The sequence below is a fragment of the Leptopilina heterotoma genome, unplaced genomic scaffold, assembly GCF_015476425.1.
Source record: "Leptopilina heterotoma isolate Lh14 unplaced genomic scaffold, ASM1547642v1 Lhet_4, whole genome shotgun sequence".
NCBI lineage: Eukaryota > Metazoa > Arthropoda > Insecta > Hymenoptera > Figitidae > Leptopilina > Leptopilina heterotoma.
This window is the reverse complement of record NW_025111063.1, coordinates 852208-879459: the sequence shown is the minus strand read 5'-3', so window position 1 is coordinate 879459 and position 27252 is coordinate 852208. Positions and strand designations below refer to the sequence as shown.

Genomic DNA, 27252 nt, shown 5'->3' with positions numbered 1-27252 from the left:
TTCTACGATATATCAATAGTTATTCGTTTATTGAGGTTTCCGGTCTATACATTCGAATTCGTACACAACAAATTTTTTACCTACAGAAGATTGTTTTTTTTATGGTGTATCAATTTTTTTTTTATAATCTCACTGTCAGCAGTCAATAATTATCTGATTAAACATCTTACAGAAATTTTACACGTATTTATTATAGTTGCGTATACGTATTTTCAGTTTAGAGCTTAGAGAATGGCAAAGGAAGAAGAACATTTTATTTTTTTCTTAAAACTGGTTTTTTTTGTATGAAAACTTTTTTTTTGAAAAAGGAAGAACAGTTTTTTTTTGTATTCGTTATTAAATATTCTTTGTACATAGTTCTATGTTTCCTTTTTTAAAATTGTAATTCTTTCTGATATAATACTGTTCGGAAATAATTCTTGGGAAATATTTTACTTGCATCAACTATTTTCACTATATTAGCGAAATTTTTAGTTGTTTACTATTTATTTTTGTTTTAAGATCAAAAGAAAATTTTAATACCAAAAGAATTTTATATTTGAAGAATTTTCAAATTCGTCGCAGTTTCGAAAGTTTAAAAAGCTTTTTTGGATTCTAAATTTTGTCCGCTACTAGCATTTAATTAGTGTATTTACAATTTTCAATTATTCACTATTTTCTAAAATGCTAACAATTTCACCTACACACATTATTTATATATTCTCATCAGCAAATTATTGTATATACGTACTGCATTGAATCGTCGTATCTACACACTTACATCACTATTATATGTATACTTTGCATTTCTCTGCAAATACTTTTTCTTTCCTTTTCTCTAAAATCCTTGTATGACAATATTTTTTTCGCGACATTTTTTTCACGAGATATGTCAAATATTATAGAATCGAATGTCCATGGAAAAAAAAATTGTTTTTCCTTCACAGGAAATACTATAGTATTATTTGGAAAATCACTTCTTTATATATATAATTTTTCTTCTTGGGAGGGGAAAATTAAGTTAAATTATTCGATTTACATTCACGAGCACCAATTATTGGATTCAAAGATTGGGAATATTTTATCTGTCCATTGATCCAATGCTTCTTTGGTTAGAAAATTGTCCGGAGCATTGAAATTTTCTGGGGCTTTTTTTTTGTGTTGATGAATTCAAAGTTATTGATGTGTGATGAATTCAAGTGTTACAAAAAGGACCAGAATGAGGTCTGACCTGGTCCAGGTCACTCGGAGTAGCTCGTTTTATCGCTGGCGTCGTCAGGACTAGTTTCTCGATACGCGTCGTTGGTTCCATTAGGATGATTCGCTTGATTAGGTGGCCTAATGACTGTTGGCAGGTAGCCTGTTCCTGTGTAGGGTGCAGCTAGAAATCTGTGTCTCGTTGGTGGACTTGGACCGCAATATGCACTTCGTGTTGCGTACGCTGCAGTTGCAGTGGCAGAAGCTGCAGATGCAACGGCAGCCGACGCCAGTGCACCCGCCAGTGGTGAGAAGGCTGATTTTGGTTGTAGACTGTCTTCGCAAACCATTACCTCCATTGCCGAGACCACGTCACCTGTAACATTCATTTTTGTCCCTAGTTCATAAATATTCATTTTTGAAATTAAAAAAACAAGACCTCATTTTTTATCCGAATGTATTTTGTTTTGTACACTTCCCTAATTCTAAATTCTGAAATGAAAATCATGATGAAGATTAGAATTTAGAATTAGGGAAGTGTTAGTTTGATATGTTTCTCTAATGATACACTTGAATCTGGATCGGTGTAACTATTCAGGACAGAAAAAGTTTTCTGAACTGAAAAGTAGATTCAGCTTCGAGTGGGTTCTTAAGCACCAAACTTACGGATGGTACGAATTCAGATTGTAGATTTGGCACAATTTGCAACAAAATTTCGGTTGTACTTGAACAATTCCTGATTAGTTTTGCTCCCTTATGTGTATGTCGTTACTAAGTTAGTCTCACTCTAGCGCTGGAGAAATTTAAATGCACTGGAGACCCAATTTAGTGACAGATTTTGATCTTGGTCATTAGTGACCTTTCTATTCAACAAATTTCGGTTGTACTTGAACAATTTCGGATTAGTTTTTCTCCCTCAACTGTGGGTCATTACTAAGTTAGTCCCACTCCAGCGCTGGAGAAATTTAAATGCACTAAAAACCCAATTTACTGACAGATTTTGATCTTGGTCACTAGTGACTATTCGCTAAAGTGTTTTGATAACTAACTGATAAAGTTCCGCTGTGCTAAATAAATGATCAAAGTGCACAAACTGACCTTTGCATCTGTGCAGCAGGGCTTCCACGTCGCTCCGTCGTCTTCCGGGAAAAACTCGCAGTAAAACGTCCACCGGTGACCTCTGCTGTTGCTGCTGTTGTTGCACCTGCAGACCACATGGTTGCGGAATATTCTGCATCTGCATCTGCATTTGCATCTGTATTTCCCGTGGCTCATGAAGATGCGGATGCGGCTGATGCTGATACAACGCTGGCGAACAATATAGAGAACTAGCCGCTGGCCCGTACAGAGGAGCGTAAGGTGAAAAATGCGCCGCGGCTGCTGCAGCTTGCTGTACATTCAAATCAAACGGAAAAGACCTTTAATTCTCGCGAAGATAGTTGTTGCAATGGACGAATGTTGAAACAACATTCACATTGTTCTGTTAATGCAGATACAGATATCAACAAACATCAACAGATTTTGTCAATGCTGCTGCAGATTTAAATTTCAGCAACAGACATCAACAGACATTCATCGCAGATAACCATAGATAATTGATGACAATTATAATAATATGACAATAGTAGGAACAATAAATAAATAATTGAGATCAACTTACAAAACTCACCGCTAATGATGAGGGAGGCGAATTATGTCGTGGATTAACGAGATCCATTGCCTGTAGACTAGGTTGCGTTTGCGGTGGACTTCCAGATTTTCTGAGACTCAAATTCTCTGGCGCCGGTGTGTCTTCCCTTTGGGGTGTTAGTGCCGGTGTTAATGGCGGTGTATGCGTTGGACTTGGTGTTCCAGGTTCAGCACTGCCATCATCCGATTCATTGATACTGTTCTCGCATTTTTGATTAACAATAATTTCTGGTTCGGAATTTTGCACTAAATGCGTTGCATTCGGCGTCGCATAACTTCGCGAATTCGAACGTGATCTTGAGCGTGAACGCGATCGTGACGGTGATCTTGAACGTGTACTACAAGCTGAATGTTTCATTTTATTTGAAACACGATCACCAATAATATCAGGACCCGAATCTGAATCTCGATCGTCATCCTCATTTAAGGTGTCAACTGAAATTCTCGCTCTTTTTGAACCTGTGGATAAGGAAACGAATGTCTTGCATTAGTTATTTTTTTTTGTAAATCAGGACAAACTTAAATTAAATTTTTGTGGCAACCAAAATGCGAGTATTTTTTTTTGTTTGAATTATATGAGCAATGTTGGGGAAATATTGAACATATTGGGGTATGGGTATTGGTGCGCGGGTTTTTATTGGATGTTTGGAAAAATGAACAATTACAAGAGTTTTTAAAATTGAGTCCTAATAGAGGGGTGAAAAGTCAAGTATTGCTGACCGCTCGTTAAAAAGTTTTAAATGTCGAGTTTTATTATCATTGCGGTTAATGAAATTATTTTACCCATTAAATGTAGCGAGAGCTCTTTAGACGAGTGCCTTATAATAAGTGCTACTTTTATAGATGTGATGTGTTATATATAAATGTATGTATATGTTATATATACCGATATGCCCTTTATGGATGTGTATACATAACATACAATCAGTGCTGGATAAATTTCGTAGCAAAAGTAATGGTGTAGGGGGAGTGGAATATTACAAACCCCCATGGCCCAGCAAGCGAGTGTAATAGCTGTTTTACAAGTGGCGCGAGTAACTTTCAAGTGCCATTAGGAGAATAAAGTTCATATTCTATATAAACCACGAGTGGTTTTCCTCGTTAGGAAAGTGCAGTCAAATGGAAGCATTTAAAATGTTGCTCGCCTCGATTCTTTCCATTCTCGAATATTCGTACTCGGACGCCATTGTCGAAAGGAGATAACCCAGGCTTTCAATAATAAAAAAAAAAAAATCCTCCATTCAACGAATACCAATGGAAAAACCCAATATTGACAAACTCATATTATTTCATTTTATTCCAAGAATAAAATTTATTCTCAATGAATAAAAATTCCATCATCATTGCACTTGAATTTTTTTTTCCCCAAACTTCAATTTCTCAGTATCGAAGAATACAAAAAATTTTTTATCTCCTTTTTCTTGAAAATCGTTATTCTTTGTCTCAAAATTCTCCTTAAAAATTGAGGAAAAAAAAGAGTAACATAAAATTTGGGATTTGCAATTATTTTCCAACCTGGAATTGAAGTGGATTCAGAGGCTCTCGTATACGGGGATCGATTAGTCTCGTTTGGCTCATTTCGTTGATGGCAGTTATGTTCAACTACAAAATTCGTTGTATTTTTGCATTGGTTCATGTCGATTGAGAACCTCAATCGTCAAGTATCGGATACTCGAGAACGAAACGCGCTGAATACGAGCATTGGTCAGTTTCAATGGGCGCTCAATTTACTTTTTTATATATATAAATACCAATTCCGGACTTTGAACGTTTATAAATTACAAATAATTGTAAATGCAGACGCACTTGACTTTTCCACATAATATTTCCGATACTTTACCAAACTCAATTATACAAATGAAATTTTTGATCAAAAACGTGAAAAGCAGAAAAAAATCTTTTATATGTAATAGTTAAATTTTTCTCTATTAAAAACAAATTATAAATAAAAAAAATATCTACAAATATAAATTAATATATTTTTTATTATTTATATAAGTTTTTTAAAATTAATATTGTTGAAATTCTTTTCTACAATTAGAATTGTGGAAAAATATAATAGAATTTATTCGATCAATATGCTCATCGTGTTTTTGGTGAATAAAGTGAATAAAGTCATTAACTGAAACCTCCTTTTCTTTCTCTCTCTCTCTGCTGTATTAATATAAAAACGCGACTGCCTTTTTTTTGGGTGAAGTTTTTATTAAGTGGATTCTTGGCTGTTCGGGCGGGTAATAGAAAACGTGTAGAAGGCAGGTATAAGAGATACACGTCCTCTTTGTTTGTGTTTTGCGACCCTTCGAGAGGAAAAGAGGGATGCTGTTTGGAAGTGTATTACAATCAGTTGTAGGCACCCCTCTTCGAAATTCAAGAAGTACTGCTTTGGAAAAAATACGAGCTGCGAAGCGAAACCTTAGCAAAGTAGTAGAGAGAGAGGAGAGAAAAAAAAACCTAAAGGGAAGATTGAGTCTCATATTCCAGTTCGACATTTCCGATACTTTACCAAACTCAATTATACAAATGAAATTTTTGATCAAAAACGTGAAAAGCAGAAAAAAATCTTTTATATGTAATAGTTAAATTTTTCTCTATTAAAAACAAATTATAAATAAAAAAAATATCTACAAATATAAATTAATATATTTTTTATTATTTATATAAGTTTTTTAAAATTAATATTGTTGAAATTCTTTTCTACAATTAGAATTGTGGAAAAATATAATAGAATTTATTCGATCAATATGCTCATCGTGTTTTTGGTGAATAAAGTGAATAAAGTCATTAACTGAAACCTCCTTTTCTTTCTCTCTCTCTCTGCTGTATTAATATAAAAACGCGACTGCCTTTTTTTTGGGTGAAGTTTTTATTAAGTGGATTCTTGGCTGTTCGGGCGGGTAATAGAAAACGTGTAGAAGGCAGGTATAAGAGATACACGTCCTCTTTGTTTGTGTTTTGCGACCCTTCGAGAGGAAAAGAGGGATGCTGTTTGGAAGTGTATTACAATAAGTTGTAGGCACCCCTCTTCGAAATTCAAGAAGTACTGCTTTGGAAAAAATACGAGCTGCGAAGCGAAACCTTAGCAAAGTAGTAGAGAGAGAGGAGAGAAAAAAAAACCTAAAGGGAAGATTGAGTCTCATATTCCAGTTCGACGATACTGCGAATACTGTTCGACATTGTGTCGCAAGGGATGATAAAAAAAACCGATCACTGTTGGCTCACGCCAAAAGGAATTCTTTTCTCAATTAACTCGTGTCACCAACTTGGCCCTCTGCCACTTTTCCATAACAATTTTCTCCAATTTTCAATCTTTCATTGTTAGTAATGGTTTTACATTTCGATTTTCAATCTTTTACTGTTAACCTTTCGATTAGCCGAAAGGTTAACAATAAAATATTGAAAATCGAAAAGTCAGTTAGAAGTAGATTAGTTACTAAATGGTGATCTCTTTCTCTTTTCTAACCAAGATGTAAAATTGACAACAGGATGTAGCTACCAAAACCGAAAACCTGAAAAGCCGATAAATTTCTATCTTATTCATAAATATCGAAAATACCTCATAAATATATTGATTCAAATATACCATATCATTCGCTAGATGTGGAGAAATTTAATAAAGAATATTTCTGTCGAAAGAATCGAAAAAGGAGACAATTGATGTCTGTATGACTTTTACGGCAATAAAACGAATGTATACGTGCTTGAAAGATAAGTGTCAGAGAAACGCGCTTGGAATGTAGCTGTCAATTCTTCGGGTTACCACCCCCGGAAAGGGGTGGAAGCGTACGTGCGTGCGCACAAATAGCGTGAGTGGACAACCACCACCCATCCTTTGGCGTAAAATATATGGAGAGAGAGAGAGAGAGAGAGAGAGAGAGAGAGAGAGAGAGAGAGAGAAATGGAAAGAGAGACAATACCCTGGCGACGGCGGCGACACTTTAATAAACCGACGGTTAAAACGTTCGCTGTACGAGGGAAAACTATCATCTCGTAAAGCAAAAAAGATATATATCGTCTCTCCCTGTCACTGTTCCATTATGGATCATCATGCCAAGGCATCCTTACTAAGTGATACCATTATAATGTCTATACACGTTACAAAACTTTATATTGCATTCTTTTGCTCTGACAAGTAATATAACTTCTTGCAGTTTATGACATTAGTTCTTCTATGCTTGTTCTGTTCTTCTATTTTCGTATTAGATGAAAAATTAAAGAGTATCTGTAGCATCTATAACTGTAGCATCTTCATCGGTATCATCTACATCTGTAGCATCCACAGCATCTATATCTGTATCAACTACATATGTTCCATTTGTATCTGTATTATTTTCATCTGTGTCATCTATATCTGTAGCAATTACATTTGTAGCATCTACATCTGTATCATCTACATCTGTATCATCTACATCTGTATCATCTACATCTGTAGCATCTTAATCATTTACAACATTTTTATCATCTACATCTATATATCATTTACGTTTGTAGCATCAACACTTGAATCATTTATGTTTGTATCAACTACATCTGTATCATCTGCAACATTAGAGTCATTCACATCTGCATCATCTACATCTGTTGCATCTATATGTATAGAAAATGTAGCATCCTCATCATCTATTTCTTTATTAATAATTATCTGTGTCATTAACATCATTAACATCATTAACATTTGCAGTATATGCAGTAAATTTTGTGATTATTGCTGCAACTTTTTGAATTGTGTAGGCAAATAAAACTTATAGAGTTGATTCTGATATAGACGATACAAATGCAGTTGGTACAGATGTAGATGATACAGATGCAGATGTTGCAGATACAACTGATACAGATGAAGTTGGTACAGATATGGATGATACAGATTTTACAGATACAGTTGATACAGATGTAGATGCTACAAATTTTGATGATACAGATGCAATTGGTACAGATATAGAGAATACAGATGTCGTTGATGATGATGAAGATAATGCAGATGTGGATATTACAGTTGTAGATGATGCAAATATAAATGATACAGATGTAGCTACTACAGATATAGATTATGCAGATGTTGATGCTACAGAAATGGATGATATTAATGATGTAAATGATACACATGTAGTTGTTACAAATATAAATGATGCAGATGCGGATGCTACAGGTATAAATAATACAGATGTAATTAATACAGATGTAAATAAAACTTGCATCAATATTGACAACATTTGCTTAAAATTTGAAACCTGCAGGAAATGTTGTCATTATTGCTGCAATAAATGTATAAATAAAAAAAATAAATGTATAATAATACGAATGTAATTGATACTGATGATTCAGTTTATGGATGATACGAAAAATAATTCGAAACTACAAATGTTCTACATATCAATAAGTGAAACTAATTACAGAAAAGATCATTAACCGGAATTACAGGTACAGTAAAGGTTACACTTAAAGAACAACTGTTGAGAAAGAGAAGTAATAATCGGTACGCCCAATCAATTATAATCCAGTATGTGAAATATATATGTGTGAGCAATAATATACGATAATTGAATGACCGACGCGAGAAATAGCTATATAATACAATATGCCATATCTACGGATCATAAATGTGCTTTGGATGTACGTAAGTACATAGGTAAATGTGGTATGATGCACACATGCGTACATATGTATTATATTTCATATATAGCAGTGTCGCTGTAGGTATACGCCCTAACCAGTGGCGTGGCGTATCTCTCCAGCACGGTGGAGACAGACGCGGACAATGGAATCAACCGAGGACAATGCCGAATAATTTAGAATGCCATATAGATATTGAGCTTCCGGCCTACGTTGGTTGGTGCATAATAGAGAATAGGAGCAATAGGACACAGCCTGCAGGGCAACTGTGGAGGACACGAAACATCGCTATAAATTAGGCTTAGCCGCTTATTCTAACGTATATATGCTTCTAACTCCTGTTACACACTACCTGTGTGTCTTGTTGTCCTTCACTTATATAGTTATCTATATGGGTGTGTTATATCTATATATGTGTTATATATATGTGTTTTATATCTATGTGTGCAATGTCTATGTGTGTATGTGGAATATTCAAGTCTTTGGTCGAATTAAAGTCAATAATTGCCGCCTTTACATTTCTATTATCTTGTTCGTTGAAAAGTGTGGTTTTGGGGAATTTGTTTTCCTACTGCAGAGGGTTTGCAATTTGGAGATTTCGAAGTAGTAACTCATTACTTATTTGGAACTCTAAGTGTTAACTATAGGGACTCTACTTTTTTAAAATTAATTGTCGAGTGCAAAATTAATAACCCAGAGTTAAAATAAAGAAACCCAGAATTAAAATAAAAAAACCAGAGACAAAAATAGTGTTTCTTATAATCAAATCAAGAAACATGCGAGCTATCCATATAAATATATGGAAATCAATTCGTCATTTTTTTTTCGAGAAATATTGAGTACTCGAATCAATATCTATATAACTTTGGACCATATGTATTTCCTCACGAAAGAACTGTCCACTCCAGGAACTTTTTCAAGGGGTTCCTTCTTCTTCTTCTTCTTCTTCTTTTTTTTGCGATTAATTTTGTGAATCAGCGTAGTATCTGGAAAATGTGCTTTTCTTGAAGTTCGTCGGGTGAATATTCGAGTATATATATATTCGAGTAGGAAAAGGGCTGAAGGAACATAAAGAGCGGAGTTCGACGATAAATTACTGAGATACGAGGCGTTACAGTTCTCACCCGCACTGTCTGCGCCAATAACCATGACTGTGGGTTACGGGTTATGGGTGCTTGGTTATATGTCCTCACAATCCCGAGAGTTATGGAAGCCAGAGAGCCATGAATTATTATCGCCTATTGTTCCCATCATCGTAAAATTATAACCGTTTGTCTTTCTATACATCCCCCTCATCCCCCTCTTTCTCTCACTCTCTTTCTCTCTTAAAAACACTTTTTTCTTTAATATCCAAAAGATATATTTCGGAGATTATTTTATTTTCTTTTAAGGATTCTCTAATTCTTGATGTTTTATGTTCCTGAAGTTAGCGAAAATCGAAAATTATTACTTGGGGTTACTATACTATAGTTTTTCTAAGGATTGTCTCAATTTGATATCCTTAGAAAAACTGTGACAATTCACTTTTTTCATTCACCTAGGGTAGTTGAAAATTTATATTTATATTTGAAATCAAATAAATTTAAATTTGATGAGAAAAAAAGGCCGGGGAAAAACCGGGAATTTTGTTGAACAAGAATAGTAGACACCCTGTTCTATAACATTATTTCAACATTTATGTCTTAAAAATGTTTTGGAACATTATTTAGCAGCCATGAAACATTCTAAAAACGTTTTTAGAACAAACATAATTTTTTGCACGGAGGGTAAATGAACAATTTAAAGAATTTTGAAATAATCGTTAATTAAAACACGGTGTTTTTTTGTGCCAAAAGGAAAGTAGAGAATTTAATGAAGTTTGAAAATGAAATACAAAGAAAGGAGGGAGAGAAAAGTGTATGCTACACTACACACATGATTCAGATGGTGAAGGAAAAAAAATCGTGTATACCAGGTGAGACAAAAGATTCTCATTATTACGTATCGATACGCTCGGTAAATAGTATATGGATTCTTGGTTGTGTATATATGATCACTTAGAAATGGGAAGGGAAAAAAAAATTTTAACGTTGCTTCCGCACCGGTAACAGCAATTGCGGTAGGTATATTATACAAGTGCGAACTTATATATCGTCAATCGTGCGACAGCGATCAGTCATTAAATCGTCGCGATTCCCTTTTGTTTGGAACTCTTTCTCTCTCTCTCTCTGACTCGGGTGGGGGGTTTTTTTTTGTTGCTTCATGTGCGCAAGAGAAAGGGGGCCGATGACGATGTGAAAACTAACGCGGCAAAGAGAGAAAGAGACTTGCTTGGGTTAAGGGTTGAAATGGTGATTTGGAGCGATCGAGCGAAACGTTTTTAATTGTTTCTCGCCCAAGCGGCTTTTGTTTTGGCGTTTATGCCTCATAAACGGGACGTTTAGTCCCTCATCCCAGAGATCGTGACTTTATTATTTTTTCTGTATCTCACCCTCGTATTTCTTTTTTTCGCCACCACAAAAAAAAAGAGTGGGAGAGTTCCCTTCTTTTGTAAAATTTTGTAAAATTTATATTTTAGTGTAGAAAGTAGCTACTAAATTTTAACTATAGTTAAAATTTATCAGCTACTTTCTACACTAAAATATAATCTCCGGTAAGTTAAGATTTACCATTAATCTTTAATGTATTTACTGCCATTAAAAATTCAAATTGTGCATATAATTTTTGGTCTTTAAAAATAGTCTCTCTTGAATGGTCATTGGCTGTATGTGTGTATATATTTATAATGAGGAGGAGAGAGAGAGAGAGGGAGAAGGTCATTTGTGCGGCAAAAGTTTTTGTATAAACACACTCAAGAGACATTGGTTGGCTCAACGCCGATTCATTACATACATTTATACGCGCATGTACACCTATGCAAACAATATTGTCCTCGCATCTTCTATGCTCACATTTTGAAGCTGACTCTTTGCAAATAATGTCGATCTTCTCTCGTAAAACACGAAGCAGAAATTCTCGAGTTTCAATATAGTATGTTCATTACGACTATCGACTCGCGGATTGCATGATGGTTAATATCATTATCGGAGGACTGGGAACAACCCACCTACTTGTAATTTCAAACTACGGAGCTGTACCTGTAATTCCGGTTAATGATCTCTTTTGTAATTAGCTTCACTTATTGATATGTAGAACATTTCTAGTTTTGAATTATTTGCATCAGCATCAACTACATCTGTATTATCTATATCTGTACCAACTGCATTCGTATCATCCATAAACTGAATCATCAGTATCAATTACATTCGTATTCTTATACATTTATTTTTTTTATTTATACATTTATTGCAGCAATAATGACAACATTTCCTGCAGGTTTCAAATTTTAAGCAAATGTTGTCAATATTGATGCAAGTTTTATTTACATCTGTATTAATTACATCTGTATTATTTATATCTGTAGCATCCGCATCTGCATCATTTATATTTGTAACAACTACATGTGTATCATTTACATCATTAATATCATCCATTTCTGTAGCATCAACATCTGCATAATCTCTATCTGTAGTAGCTACATCTGTATCATTTATATTTGCATCATCTACAACTGTAATATCCACATCTGCATCATCTTCATCATCATCAACGACATCTGTATTCTCTATATCTGTACCAATTGCATCTGTATCATCCAAATCTGTAGCATCTACATCTGTATCAACTGTATCTGTAAAATCTGTATCATCCATATCTGTACCAACTTCATCTGTATCAGTTGTATCTGCAACATCTGCACCTGTATCATCTATATCTGTACCAACTGCATTTGTGTCATCTATATCTGTATCAACTCTATCCGTTTTATTTACCTGCACAATTCAAAAAGTTGGAGCAATAATCACAACATTTACTGCATATACTGCAGATGTTAATGATGTTAATGACAGATGATTCTTTATAAAGATATGGATGATGAGGATGCTACATTTTCAATACATGTAGATACAACAGATGAAGATGATACAAATGTGAATGATGCTAATGTTGCAGATGATACAGATGTAGTTGATACAGACATAAATGATTCATGTGCGGATGCTACAAACGTAAATGATACAGATATAGATGATAAAAATGTTGTAAATGATACAGATATAGATGATGTAAATGTTGTAAATGATACAGATATAGATGTTGCAGATGTGGACATTACAGTTGTAGATGATATAGCTGTAAATAATACAGACATAGTAGTTGATGCTGCTACAGATGTAAATGATACAGATAGAAATAATTTACATGTTGCTACAGATATAAATGATACAGATGTAGATGATACAGATATGGATGCTGTAGATGCTACAGATTTAAATGCTGCAGATTAAGATGCTACAGATTTAAATGCTGCAGATTAAGATGCTACAGATTTAAATGCTGCAAATTAATATGCTATAGATGTAGATAATACAGATGTAGATGCTACAGTTATAGATGCTACAGATATAGATGCTACAGATATAATTGATGTAAATAATACAGATAATATAGATGATACAGATCTAGATGCTTCGAGTATACACGATATAAATGATGTAGATGATAAAAAGAAAATAGAGAACCAAAAAAAAATAAGAAAAATGGAGAAAATAGAGATTCCAGTATTGTCCACAAATAAGAAAGAGAAATATTTGCGAAAACCACAAAAGGGTGATGTTTTGATAAAAAATTTTACCATATTGCGAAATGTATAATGTGGTTTTGGTGAAGCACGGTTCGTATAATGGGGGATCGTCCAAGTTTCTCTTGTTATATATAGATACCAATACAAGACCGCACCTTCTTCACTACTCTTCTGCCACCTCATCCCCCATTCGAAAGCCAAGCCACCGACCACCAAGCAGAAGCATCCCCCGCGGTTTCGAAGGCACTGGCCCGAGAAATTCAATTACTGCTAAACTTCTCGACAAAAGTCTTGATTCAACTCTATACTCTCTGCAGGTACTGTGTCTTGAAGATCGAGACTGTGGGTGTATTTGTCTTTTTGTCCATACAAATATATATATATAGAATAATCACCATTGGAATATTGTGGAAAATGTATTAATGACCAGTTTACATATTTATGAACCCCTGGAAGACCAAAAATATTACTAGCAAAATCATTTTTTAAAATCTTTTTTTCCATTTTGTAAAATTGTAACTATTTTACTTGCGGGGAAAAAAGTTCATTTAGAGGATAAATCAAATTATTAAATGTTCCAAACAGTACGATTACAATTGACCCTCTCTCTCTCTTTCTCGTTCACTATGGGTCTGGCAGGTTTTCCATTATTTGCTTTTACCTCGAGTTCGCGCTCTTTATACCCCTTTCATTCTTCCGGCCTTTATTGTTAGTTCCGTGAATGGAGGCTTTAGTGAGTAAATTTTCGCGAGAGCTGGTACGAAGTGAGATATTTTTTTCGTTGGTTCTTTTTTCTTCGTCCTTTTTCATTTATTATAATACTTGTCCCGTGAAAACTTACGAGACGCAAGTTCCATTGTATTTTGAAAACGACTTGGTAAAGTTTGCAATTCTTAACTGCTTGCGAGTTCTTCAATACTACTTTTAAAAATCCTAATGTCAAACTTGGATCACAAAACTTATATTCATTATGCATAGGATTCGAAATAGGCGGTGAATTTTATTCCAAATCTTCGTGGTTATAAAGAAGTGAATAATTCCTTTTGTACATTTATTATCAGGCTTGCCACAGGTTAGGGATGTCGGGGGATTCAAGGAAAAGTCAGGAAAATCAGGGAAAAGTCAGGGATTTTTATTAAAAGTACTGGAAAAATTAAATTTTTAGAATTTATAAGAATATTCTGAATTTTAGTGTCTTTATTGTTTGCCTCATAAACTATGCAATTGACAAGAATTCTAATATAAAACCTTCAATTTTTTCTATTTCTGACAATAATTTCTTTTTAAATAACTTAATTCTTGAAGAACTATCATAAAATTATTACTTATAAATTGTTTAATGAATAATTTTACTTAAAAATTTCAACATTAATTGAATTTCATAAGAGTTGTGTTTATAATTTTCATAAGTAGATAAACTTCAAAGGTTTCAATTATGTTAAATTATGTTAAAAAATTTTTTAAAATTCTCATAAAAATTTCAATTATCTTTATAAATAATAAAATTCTTCTCCAAAATTCAATTACTTTCAAAAAATTTAATATAATTCTTGGCAAAATTTCAATTATTTTCAAAAATTTTCCTCATTTCAATAATTTTTGATATCTACTATTTCAATAAAATATTCCAAAAGAATTCAATTATTTAAACATAATTTTAATAAAAATTTCCCAGGAATTCAATTATTTACCAATTTTTTTTAAATTTCTTTGAACCAATTCAATTATTTTTAATTTTTTAATGAAGTTTCTCGAAAGAATTCAAATGTTATTCAGAGAATTGAAAGAAATAGTTCTAAGGAATTCAATTATTTTGAAAAATTTAAATAAAATTCTTTTAAAAATTCTATTATTTAAAAAAATTTTGACAAAATTCTTTACAAGATTTAGTTAATAAAATTTTCCTATACAATTCAATTATTTTGAATACAATATTCTTGGCAAGAATTCGAATATTTCACAAATAATACATTTTTTATGAGAATTTAATTATTTAAAAAAAATTTGAATCAAATTTTTTACAAGAAATCAATTATTTTTATAAATAATAAAATTTTTCTCGAGAATTCAATTATTTTAAAAAATTTTAATAAAATGCTTTATAAATTTGAAAAATTATAATAAAATTGATCATAGAATACAATTATTTTTGTAAAATATAAAATTCTTCCTAATAATACAATTATTGTCAGAAATGTTTGTAAAAATCTTCGAAACAATTCAATTATTTTCTTAAAAAATAAAAATCTTCTAAGCAATTCAATTATTTGAGAAATTTTAATAAAATTCTTTCCAAGAATTCAATTCTTTAAAAAAAATTTTAATTAAATTCGTTGCAAGAATTTCAATTATTTTTTATACAATTTTAATTAAAATTATAGAAAATTGCATTTATTCTTAAATTTTTTTTTTCAAAATTCGCCGAAAGAATTCAATTATTTTTAAAAATTTTTGACAAAATTCTTCATAAAAATTCAATTTTAAGAAATATTGAGTTATTTCATAAATTATTTATTTTTGTATTTAAATAATTAAATTCTCGAAAAATTTTCTAATAAAAATTGATTAAAAAATGTATTTCACTTAAAATTTTAAATTATAATTGAATATTAAAAATATTATAACTTAAATTTTTGGAAATAATTGAATTTTGAAAAGGGTTCAAATTAAAATCTTTGAAAATTTGAATTTATATAGTTACAATATTCTTATGATATAAACTAATGATTTTATTGCTCTGTCATTTTAAATTTATTATAAGTTATTGAATTTCAGAAGGTTTGAATTTGAAAATTTGATGAAGTCGAATAATTTTACTTTTGAAGAAATTTGTTAATAAATGTAATAGAACATTTTTTTTTTGAGTATCTAATAATTTTTGAAGTGAGTCAGAATATTCTTCAAGGTCAGAGAAAAAGTCTAAATTTTGTCTGTAAATGAGGGAAAAGTCAGGGAAAAAAAATTAAAAATTTTTGTCGCAAACCTGATTATTTTATCACAAAATATTTTTCGTAAAAAAAAGTTTCTAAAATTCGAACTTCTTGATAAATAATAGGTAATAAATATAAATAAAAAGAGAGAGAGAGAGAGAGAGAGAGAGAGAGAGAGAGAAAGAGAAGTTTGTATGCCAAATAAATTCTCACATAAAGAAAAAGTTTTGCGAAAAAAAAATTTATAGGAATACAGAAAAAAATCGATTTTCATTTTTTTTTTTAATATTCAGCATTTAAATTTGAAACAGTTTTTCTAAGGATATTAAATTGAGACAAAAAACGATTCGTTTTTTGTCTCAATTTGATATCCTTAGAAAAACTGTTTCAAATTTATTTAAAAAACTAAATTTGCTAATGAAAAATTATATTTTAAAAAAAGGAAAAAATTTTCCTTTCGTCTCAATTTGATATCCTTAGAAAAACTGTTATACAATTTATTTAAAAAACTAAATTTGCCAATGAAAAATTTATTTTTAATAAAGCAAAAAATTAACATGCGAAAAGAAATTGTTGCCGTCTGCTAAATGTGCAATATATACGTAGGAAAGAATTAAACAAGAGGACACGTGACCATGAGTGCGTACGTTTATTATATGTATATTATACACATGAAAAGTAAATGCAAAAGCCAATGCATTGCGTTATAAAAATACACACATAAAAAAAGCAGAGAAAAAAAAGAAGGAGCAACTGCCAATTGTACTTGAAAATCGTGTATATAGTGGCACACGTACGAGAGCCCATTAGAAAGTGGCATGGCACATGTATATAACACTCACACTTAGTTTATGGTCATGAGGTTAAGTAAATAATAGTCAAACGCGAGCCCCTTATTATACCACTCGAAATATAAGTCGTTCGTTAGTGGCAGCTTAATTCATACATACTTTATATCCCTTATGCTCGCGTGTATATTCTAAATGCTGTAAATGCAACCCTTCTTTTCCTCTTTATTTCTGTCTTTTATTTATTTCCTTTCTTCGAAGTTTATAGTGTTTTTTTAAAAAAAAAGAAAGAAATAAAGAGAAATCTCGACAAACACGCGTCAGAATTAAGTGTATTGTATACTTTGGGCACTTATTTTTATATTCAAATTTTCGATTAATACCAATAAACATTTTTTCTTTTTGGGTGGGAGAAATATTATGAAAACAAAAATTTATTTTATTTTAAATTAAATATTTATTTCATTTAAATTTATTTTACGAATGCCAAATTGTTATTGTAGATAAACTATAGAGAAAAATTGTACACAAGAAAAAGTTTTTATTTTATGATTGCAAAATTGTTTATTGTAGATAAACTATAGAAAAAATTGTAAAAACTTTTTTTCGCCGTATCTATTACAGTAAAAAAGGAAATTTATTTGATTCAGCTAATCGATTACTTGTTTATTATTGAATAAATATTTATTTGAATGAAATAATTTTTATTTAAATAAAATAAATTTTTTTGTACCAATAGTTTCACTATTTAAAGAAAATACAATTTAAACAACGTAAATAATATTAATTCAAATAATTAACTTAGTTGTCTCTTATCAAATAAATATTTTCTCGAATCAAATAATTTTCATTTAAATAAAATAAATTGTACTTGGACCAATCATTTATTTTTATTAAAATGAAATAAATTGACTTTGAATTAATAATTTTTATTTAAACCAAAAAAATGGTACCTGCTTGAACCAAAATTTTTCAGTAAATAATTACAGTTTAAAAAGGATTTTAGTTGAAAACAGTTGCAATTTACAAAATTAACTGAATTTGAGAAAGTTTTAAACTAAAATATTTGAAAATTTCAATTGTTTTGAAGAAATTAATAATATAATTATTTATTTACAAAATTTTTAAAGTTTTTTATCAATTTTATTTAAAATTCTGAGAAAATTATCTTTTTGAAAAATTTTGGTTCAATTTTCTAGAGCTACTTGGATTTTTTTAAAAATTCTATTAGAAATTTATCAAAATAATCGAATTTTGTGAAATTGTAGTGAAGATAATTAAAGTTAAAGAATTTCATTAGAAATTCAAAGAAAAATAGATTTTTCAAAGAGTTTCAATTCAATAATTGAATTTTTAGAAGAGTCACACAGTCGAATGTATTTATATGACTTTTAATATATAAAAAGCAACATGAAGAGTTCAAATTGCATTTAAAATAATTTAATTTCGAAAGAATTATAATTAAAACTTTTACTAATTAATTAATTATGTAAAAATACAGAATTACAGAAATTCAATTATTTTCAAAAGTGATAAACTTCTTCGCATAAATTCAATTATGTTGAAAAATTTTTTTAAATTCTCGTCAAAATTTCAATTATCTTTAGAAATAATAAAATTCTTCACCAAAATTCAATTATTTTCAAAAATTTTCCTCATTTCAATTATGTTTAATATCTATTATTTTAATAAAATTTTCCAGAATAATTCAATTATTTAAACAAAATTTTAATAAAAAATTCAAAGGAATTCAATTATTTACCAATTTTTTTTTTAAATTTCTTCGAACCAATTCAATTATTTTTAATTTTTTAATGAAGTTTCTCAAAAGAATTCAAATATATTCAGAGAATTTAAAAAAAATAGTTTTGAGAAATTCAATTATTTTCAAAAATTTTAATAAAATTCTTAGCAAAATTTCAATTATGTATTTTCAAAAAATTTCCTCAATTCAATAATTTTCAGAATCTACTATTTAAATAACATTTTCCAAAAGAATTCAATTATTTAAAAAAAATTTTAACAAAATTCCACGCAAACATTTCATTATTTTCATAAATAATCGTAAATTTCACTGGAATTCAATTGTTTACAAATTTTTTATAAATTTCTTCACAATAATTCAATTATCATCAGAATTAATAAAATTCTTTTTAGAAATTCAATTATATTTTCGTAAATAATAGAATTCTTTTTTGGAAATCAATTATTCTCATAAATAATAAAACATCATATTGCAGAATTTCAATTATTTAAAATACAATTTTAATCAAATTCCTCGAAAAATGTAACTATTTTTAAAAATTTTATTAAAAGTCCTCGCAAAAGAATGCAATTATTGAAAAATTTGTTGATAAAATTTTTTACAAGAATTCAATTTTCAGAAACATTCAATTATTCAATAAATGATTTATTTTTGTATTTAAAAAATGCAATACTATAATAGTAGAATTTTCTAATAAAAATTGATTTAAAAATAAATTTCAGTTAAAATTTTAGATTGTAATTAAATATATTAAGAGCATTATAGCGTGAATTTTTAGAAATAATTGAATTTTCAAAAGGTTTGAAATTAAAATCTTTGAAAATCTGAATTTTTCATATTTTTAACTAATAATTCTGTGGAATTAATTTTTTTTAAATAGTTTTATTGCGGATTTTTTAAAAAATTATTTTAAGTTTTAATTTTCTTGTCAGAAATTTAATTATGTTCAAAAAATAATAAAATTCTTCTTAGGGATTTAATTATTTTCACAAATAATACAATTTTAATCGAATAATCTAATTTTTTTAATAACATTTGTGAACATTTGGTTCATTTGTGAATCAAATAATTTTTTTTTTACTTTTTATTGAGTTGATCCGTTCTTTAAGTTTTACTTTCTTTATTTTTTTTATAAAAATAATTTTATTGTATAAATATATATATATATATATATATATATAGTATCATTTTGAAAATATATATTTTATAAATATTTTTTTTTATTTTTAAAATTTTTATAATATTTGGCGTTTATTAAATAAATTTGATGTGAGTGGTCCTCTCTACTTGCGGTCTGACTATAGCCAGACCTCTTTCACTGAAAGTAGGGAAAGTCCCTCTCTGGCAACATTCTAACTGACTTGTTCTACTGATTCTTGAAAACACTGCCGCGGCGCTTTGATTGGGATTACAATCGAATATTCGTTCGAATAATAATAATAAATAATATAAATAAAAGATGTTTTGATTCTTATGTTTGGCCTAATGGCTTAAGCCATTAGGCCAAACAGAAGAATCAAAACATCTTTTTGAATTTTATGGCTTCCAAAAATATTGAATTAAATAATAATAATAATAATAATAATAAATATCATTATTATTATTACTATTGTGAGAGTGGATTTTGGATTAATAAACATCTTTAACCGTACAAGGCTACTTAAAAAATTATTTTTTTTATAAAATTAATTAAATAATAATAATTATTATTTTTTTATTTATATAAAACAAAAATAATGATTTACCTGGAACGGTGCCAATGGAATTATTGTGAGCAATTGTGTCATTTTTCTCCTGCTTCACTGGTCGGTAATCGTCCTGCGGAACTCTCATGCGCTGAAGAATTCCGCAATCGGGCTGCTGATGTTGCAATTGGGTTTGAATTTGCGCTGCTGCGGCTGGAATTGAAAGACCAACTGGACTTGCGACATGTCCTGGATGTGGTGGCGGACTTCCAGCTGGCGTTCCAACTCCAGTTGTCGTCGGCATAACTGGCGCCGTTGTGCAAGTACCATTATTGTACTGCAATTGCAAACCAAGTTCCCTCGCCTCACTTTCCTCCTGCGCCTGTTGTCTTCTCAATGCAACCTATGAAAATTTGTTTATAAACATATAACATTTTTTTCCAATTTTCGTATTTTTTTCATTTAACCAAATATCTGACGATTTTTGACCATAGATTAGAGGGTTAATTAATAAATTACTGAATAACTGACGAAAATCGTGATAATAATCAAAATTCTTATTTTATCCAAACGCAATTGGTATCAATTTGACCTAATTTGGTATAAATTTGATACCTACAAGAAAATTACGTAGCTGATAATTAATTGGTAAATTAATGATAATTAAATTAGGAATAATTGCAAAAATTAAAAATAATAAATTTATAGTAATTAGTAAATTAAAACGAATATTAATTCTACTTTTAGGAAATTTTTTTATCGTCAAAATTTGTTCCAAAATAGACAGTGGAAGTATGTTTTCTTTCTCCTTATCGGTATTTAATTTCCAATGATATTCAACAAGTGGTGAATAAAAATTATTAATTTGCTAATAATTCTAATTGTTCCAGCATAATAAAAGTCTATTCTGCTTCTATTACAATATATCTTTATTTATAATAAATTCGATGTTCATTCTTTCGAAAGAATTATTAGAATTAATTGCTTCGTGTTTTATTTCGAAGAAAGTGAAAGTAAAAGAAATGCAACACCGCGTATTAATTTCACTCTTTATTGTATGTCCAAATTTTGAACTTAATTTTTTTAAAAAGAAACTGTCGCTTCATTTCGTCTAGAGTTCCTTCTAATATCCAATTTCACTATAAATCCCTTTCCGTATAATACTGCATGGAAAAAAATGTTCGTGCTTGAGAAAAATGACAAAAGAGTGACAAAAAATAACAAAATACAAAAAAAATACAAAGAAATTAAGAAAAATACGAAGAAAATAAAAAAAAAATACAAAGAAATTTTAAAAATACGAAGAAAATACATGGTTACCACAGAGCATAGAAAACCTGGAAAACCTGGAAAAGGTATGGAATTTAGAAAAGGGTATGAAAAACCTGAAAATAGAATGGAATTTTAAAAAATTTCTGGAATTTAGCCTGTTTTTAAAGATTTTTAACAAAATTTTAATTTAAAATTATTATTCAATAATTTTCAAAAAATAATAACATTTTTTACAGGGATTCAACTATTTTCATAAATTCATAATAAAACTCATCGCAGACTTTCATTTATTTATAATTTTTAATACAATTTTAATGGAATTCCTCTCAAAAAATGTAATTACTCTTAAAAACTTTATTAAAATTCAGCAAAGAAATTCAATTATTTAAAATACTTTTGCTACAATTTATTTATTACAATTTAAATATTATTTTCAATACATTTTTAATTAAATTTCTTCAAAAAATTGAATTATTTTCATATAAATATAATGAAATTCTTTGTAACAATAAAATTTTTTTCAAAATAATTTTCATAAAATTCTTCGTAGAAATTTAATTAATTTCAAAAATTTGTCAAAATTCAATTATTTCCAATGCCTATATTATTTCAATAAAATTTCACAAAAGAATTCAATTATTTAAAAAGATATTTTAATAAAATTCGTCTCAGGAAGTTCAATTATTTTTCAAAAGTATTCTAATTCTTTGCAGAAATTCAATTATGTTAAAAATTTTTTTTTAAATTCTCGTTAAAATTTCATTTATCTATATAAAAAATAAAATTCCTCTCTGAAATTCAATTATTTTCAAAAATTATCAATAATTATAATAAAATTCTTGGCAGAATTTCAATTATTTTTAATACAAGTTTTATCAAATTTCTCAACAAATGAAATTATTCTTAAAAATTTTATTAAATATTTGACAAGAGAATTAAATTATTTAAAAATTTTGTTGATAAAATTCTTTATATGAAAATTCAATTTTAAGAAACATTTTATTATTTAATAAAATATTTTTTTTTTTGTAGTTAAATAATTGAATTCTTGTAGAATTTTCTAATAAATATTGATTTAAAAATCAATTTCAGTTAAAATTTTCGATTATATTTGAATATTGTGGATTTTTAGAAATAATTGAATTTTCACAAGGTTTCCAATATTAAAATCTCTGAAAATTTGAACTTTTCATACTTCTAATTAAGAATTCTGTAGAATTAATGTTTTTTCAAAAAGTTTAATGGAATTTTTTTTAATTATTTAAAGTTTTTAATTTCTAATACATTTTAAATTGAGGACTGTCAGAATAATCAAAATTTCATAAAATTAAATTGCAAAAAATTTTTTTGAAAATTCTTAAAGAACTTTTTCAAAAATTATTTTTAAAAAATTGACTTAAAGAAAACGATCACTCCGAGTCGAAGACACGGAATGATCGTTTTCTTCATGTTTTCTAATAATATTCTTAAAATAAGTTATTGAATTTGAAATTTTTGAAAATTTTAATTTCTATATAAAAAAATAATAATGATTAAATATTTATTGAAAAATGAAGTTATTGATATTTTCGAATAATTTTCGTATTAAAAACGTGGAAAAATTCCCTTTTTTATTCTGGAAAACCTGGAAAAGTGAGGGAATTTGAAATGAGCAAAAGCGTGGTAACCCTGAAATAAAATAAATACAAAGAAATTAAGAAAAATACGAAGAAAATAACAGAAATAGAAAAAAATAACAAAAATACAAAGAGAAAAACAAAAATACAAAGAAAATAACAAAAATACAAAGAAATAACAAAAAAATAAAGAAACACAAAAAAAACTGTTTACAATGTAAAAAAAATATTGCCACGTTGACAAAAACCGGTCTTATAATATTAGCTGATGTCAAAAAAAAAAATTCTTAAGTTGAAATGCCAATTGTCACTGTATCCTGCTAAATTCAGGGGTTTAAACCTGAAGTGGCTGAATAACTAGGGCGTTTGTATAAAGTACAAATTTTGAAGGGGGGGGGGGGGGTTTGTAGAGCATTATCCTGTAACGTTACACGATCCCGAGTGTAATATTCTTCGGAAACATTATCCACGACCCCTAAAATGTATATATACATAGGCACGAACCTATTCCCAGATTACAAAAGTATAATTCTTATACTTATAGTTATATATATGCCGCGCTAAAAGGGGTGTAACTTGCCTTTCAACCCCACGTGCGAAACACATATTCTTTACTTTAAATATTTTAAAAAAAATTTCTACATGAGCAATGTACATATATATATGTTTATCTCTGAATATATAAATGTAGGTTCATTATATACTCGAAAACTTGAAGTGGAGCGACACATTTTCCGCTTGACAAAAAAGGGCTGTGAGAGTATTTTTTTCTTCTTTTGAAGACTTTGAGAAAGTGAAAGTTGGAATAGTTACTTTTCTTTTGGAAAAGGGAAAAATGTTTTATTTGGTGATTGTTGATACTTATTATATTGGCAAAATTGTAAGAATATCTCCTACTTATAATTTAAGTGGGGGCACTTAATTTAAGTGGAGAATATTCTTGGTTCCTATTTAAGTAGGAGCTTCTTAAAATTAGATTACCGTTTTTTTTGTGTAGTAGGACTAATAGTAGTAATAGTAAAACTAGTTTCCTGCATAAAAATATTCTTCATATATTTTTTACTTACTTATTCTACCCGTAAAGGTAGCATCAATATTAGTATTATTTGATTTTTTTTAGTATTCAGTAGCAGTAAAATTGAGATATTTTTCTAAAAGTATACAATGCACTTTGGATATAGAAGCACCCATAGTTTTAATCTGTAAAACTTGACCCCAGTTGAAAGCTCCGTAGGGATGAATAAAACCCTTATTGTATCTACCTTGATTTCAACATCCTCTTTAGAACCCCTTGGACCATATCGCTCACCCTAAAGTGAATTTACTTAATTAGTTTGGAGCAGTTTTGAACTCGAAGAACTTTGAAGTGCAGAACAAGAAAGATACGTATCTTTGTATGACCTTTTTAGATTGATCAAGAAATCAATACAGTTTCCAAAAAGTGCTCGCCAAAAAGATACAATAGTGCGCATTCTGATTTTTAATTGAATCCAAATTAACAATTTGTCAAAATTTTTAAATAAAGATATCTATATGTTCTAGAAAAGTTGAAATATTTCAATACAACGGATTCTAAAGATCATGATCCAAAAAGCCGATGAATCGAAATGATGATTTTGAAAATATTTGCCTGTACGGTTTTTGTTGTGTTCCAGAACAAAAGTATTTAAAAATTTTTGATATCACGTCTTCTGAAAATCGAGATCCGAAGTGCGAACTTATAATCGTGATTCATATAAGAGTTATGTTGGTTTATGTTGTGCTCTATACAAAAGTTACGAAAGTTAAATATTTCTGATCTAACAAATTCTAAAACTCGAGATCTAATAACAGATTTTTAATACTGATTTTGATAAGATTTGTTGCTTTCTGTAGTGGTCCACAAAATATGAATACATTTCTGATCCAGCGGATTCTAAAAATCGAAATCTAGACAGCAAACTTATCATGTTGCTAATATTTTCTGTCATATTCTACAAAAATTTTTAACTTTTGTTGTCTAACGGATGTAAGTATCGAGATTTAGCAAAAATTTTAATGCTAGTTTTGACAAGAGTTGTTGATTTCTGTATGGTGTTTCAGAAAAGTTTAACATATTTGTGATCCAAAGAATTCTGAAAATCGAGATCCAACAGCAATTTTTAATGCTATACTTTTGAGAATATAGTTGGAGATTTCTGTTGTGTTGCACAAAAGTTAAACATTTCTGGTCCTAATGATTCTAATGATCGAAAAACAGCAAACTTATCATAATGCTAATTTTGAGAAGATTTACTGCTGTTTTCTGTTGTGTTTTTCAAAATTTTGAACATTTTTTGTCTAACGAATTCAAAGAAGCGAAAACTAGCAAAATTTTTAATGCTACATTTGATAAGAATCGTTTATTTCTGTTTTGTGCCAGAAAAGTTTAACACATTTGTGGTCCAACGAATTCTGAAGATCGAGATCTAACAACAATTTTTAATGCCAATTTTGATAATAGTTGTAGATTTCTGTCATGTTGTACAAAAGTTAAACGTTTCTGGTCCAACGAATTCTAGAGATGAAGCTTAATCAGCAAACTTGTGTTATACAAAATTTTAAATATTGTTGTCAAATGGATTCAAAAAAATCGAGATCAAGCAAAAATTTTAATGCTAATTTTGACAAGACTTGTTTGTTTCTACTATGTTCCAGAAAAGTTTAATATATTTGTGGTCCAATGAATTCTAAAGATCGAAATCTAACAGCAAATTTTTAATTCTAATTTTAACAATAGTTGTTGCGTTGTGTTGTACAAAAAGTTTAACATTCGAGATTGTATCCGAATTCTAACAACCGAGACCTGAAAGCATACTGATTATAATAATAATTCTGCAAAGATTTGTCTCTTGTTTATCTTCTACAAAGAAATACCCTTCTAATCAATCGGATTATTGATCTGGCAAACTTTTAATCGCAACTTTGATCATAAGTTACTGTTTCGTCGCATATCTATGCTACAAATTGTTCCACAAATGAAGACTCTAAAAACCGACATTCCATTAGCAAATAACTAAGTATGTAAAGTACCTAAAGAATTTTAGGTTCAAACACGAAATCCACTGTCATTTTTGGAAATTCAACAAAGAATCCGAAAAATATCTCACCTGCGCAGCCATGACCCTCTGCCTTTCTGCAATGAGAGTGCATTTAGCACAAACACAATCCCGCCATCGACAATAACGCTTATGTCCCTTTAATGCCGACACAACACCATGATTTCTGCACCTAGCACACTTTGGTGTCCTTTGATAACGTTCAGCACTGGCGCGCAAGAAAAATGCAGCGGGCAACACATGATGTTGCTGCTGCTGCTGTTGATGCTGCATCAACTGTCCCACATCCACTCCCAAACCAACACCCCTTGGCAATGACATTTTTAATATTTTTCTAAAAAAAACTTTATACCCTAAATACTCTCCAAAAAACAAAGATCTTCGCAGAAAGAATTTATATTCTTCCTTTTTTTCGTCACAACAATCTTTATATTCTTTCTATCTTCGTCACAACAATCCAAATAGTAAAAATTCCCCCTATCACTAATTGCACACTTTTACAATAATTATATATATATATCACACGCTCCAATTTCACTCAATTTATTCCAATTTGCAAAAAGAATTATACAATTCCAAGTATGGTGTATCGTGGAGATAATTCCAAAAATTGGTCCCTAGTGGATATCAAAATCCGTGGATAATTATTATTTATAAACATTCTTAACACTTCCGCACATATTGGCAATAATCACTCGACACTTTTTACTATTCTCTCTTCTATTGGGAAAAGTCTTTCTAAAAAAATCGCGACGCGTTTGCGCTACTACACCCCCGTTGCAACATCCGTAACCACTCAACGAAGAAATTGTATATTAAGGGGGTGTCGCGCATGGTTACGCGAACTGCTCGTTCGGGGTGTTGAGGTCGAAATGCCGATTTGGGAGCACCCCACGAATCGTGTCGTCGTCGTCGTAGTCGACGTCCTCCTCCTCCCCCTCTATCCTTGGAGTTGTCAACAATTGCAGCATCCCGGGAGACTCG

At 29.7% G+C, this 27252-nt stretch overlaps 1 protein-coding gene across 2 annotated transcripts; it reads right to left on the bottom strand.

Moving 5' to 3' along the window:
- Positions 1-27252, bottom strand: LOC122506237 (doublesex- and mab-3-related transcription factor A2). Of its 2 annotated transcripts, none has more exons than XM_043618312.1 (5): positions 26320-27252; positions 20364-20706; positions 2846-3324; positions 2275-2566; positions 1-1552 (listed from the first exon to the last, which is right to left on the bottom strand). In XM_043618312.1, exons 1-5 carry the CDS (start codon positions 26587-26589, stop codon positions 1221-1223), a joined length of 1716 nt encoding a protein of 571 aa, XP_043474247.1. In that variant the 5' UTR covers positions 26590-27252; the 3' UTR covers positions 1-1220. The 2 variants fall into 2 exon arrangements, with proteins under 2 accessions (XP_043474247.1, XP_043474246.1); XM_043618311.1 differs by having other exon boundaries at positions 2837-3324; positions 26320-27250.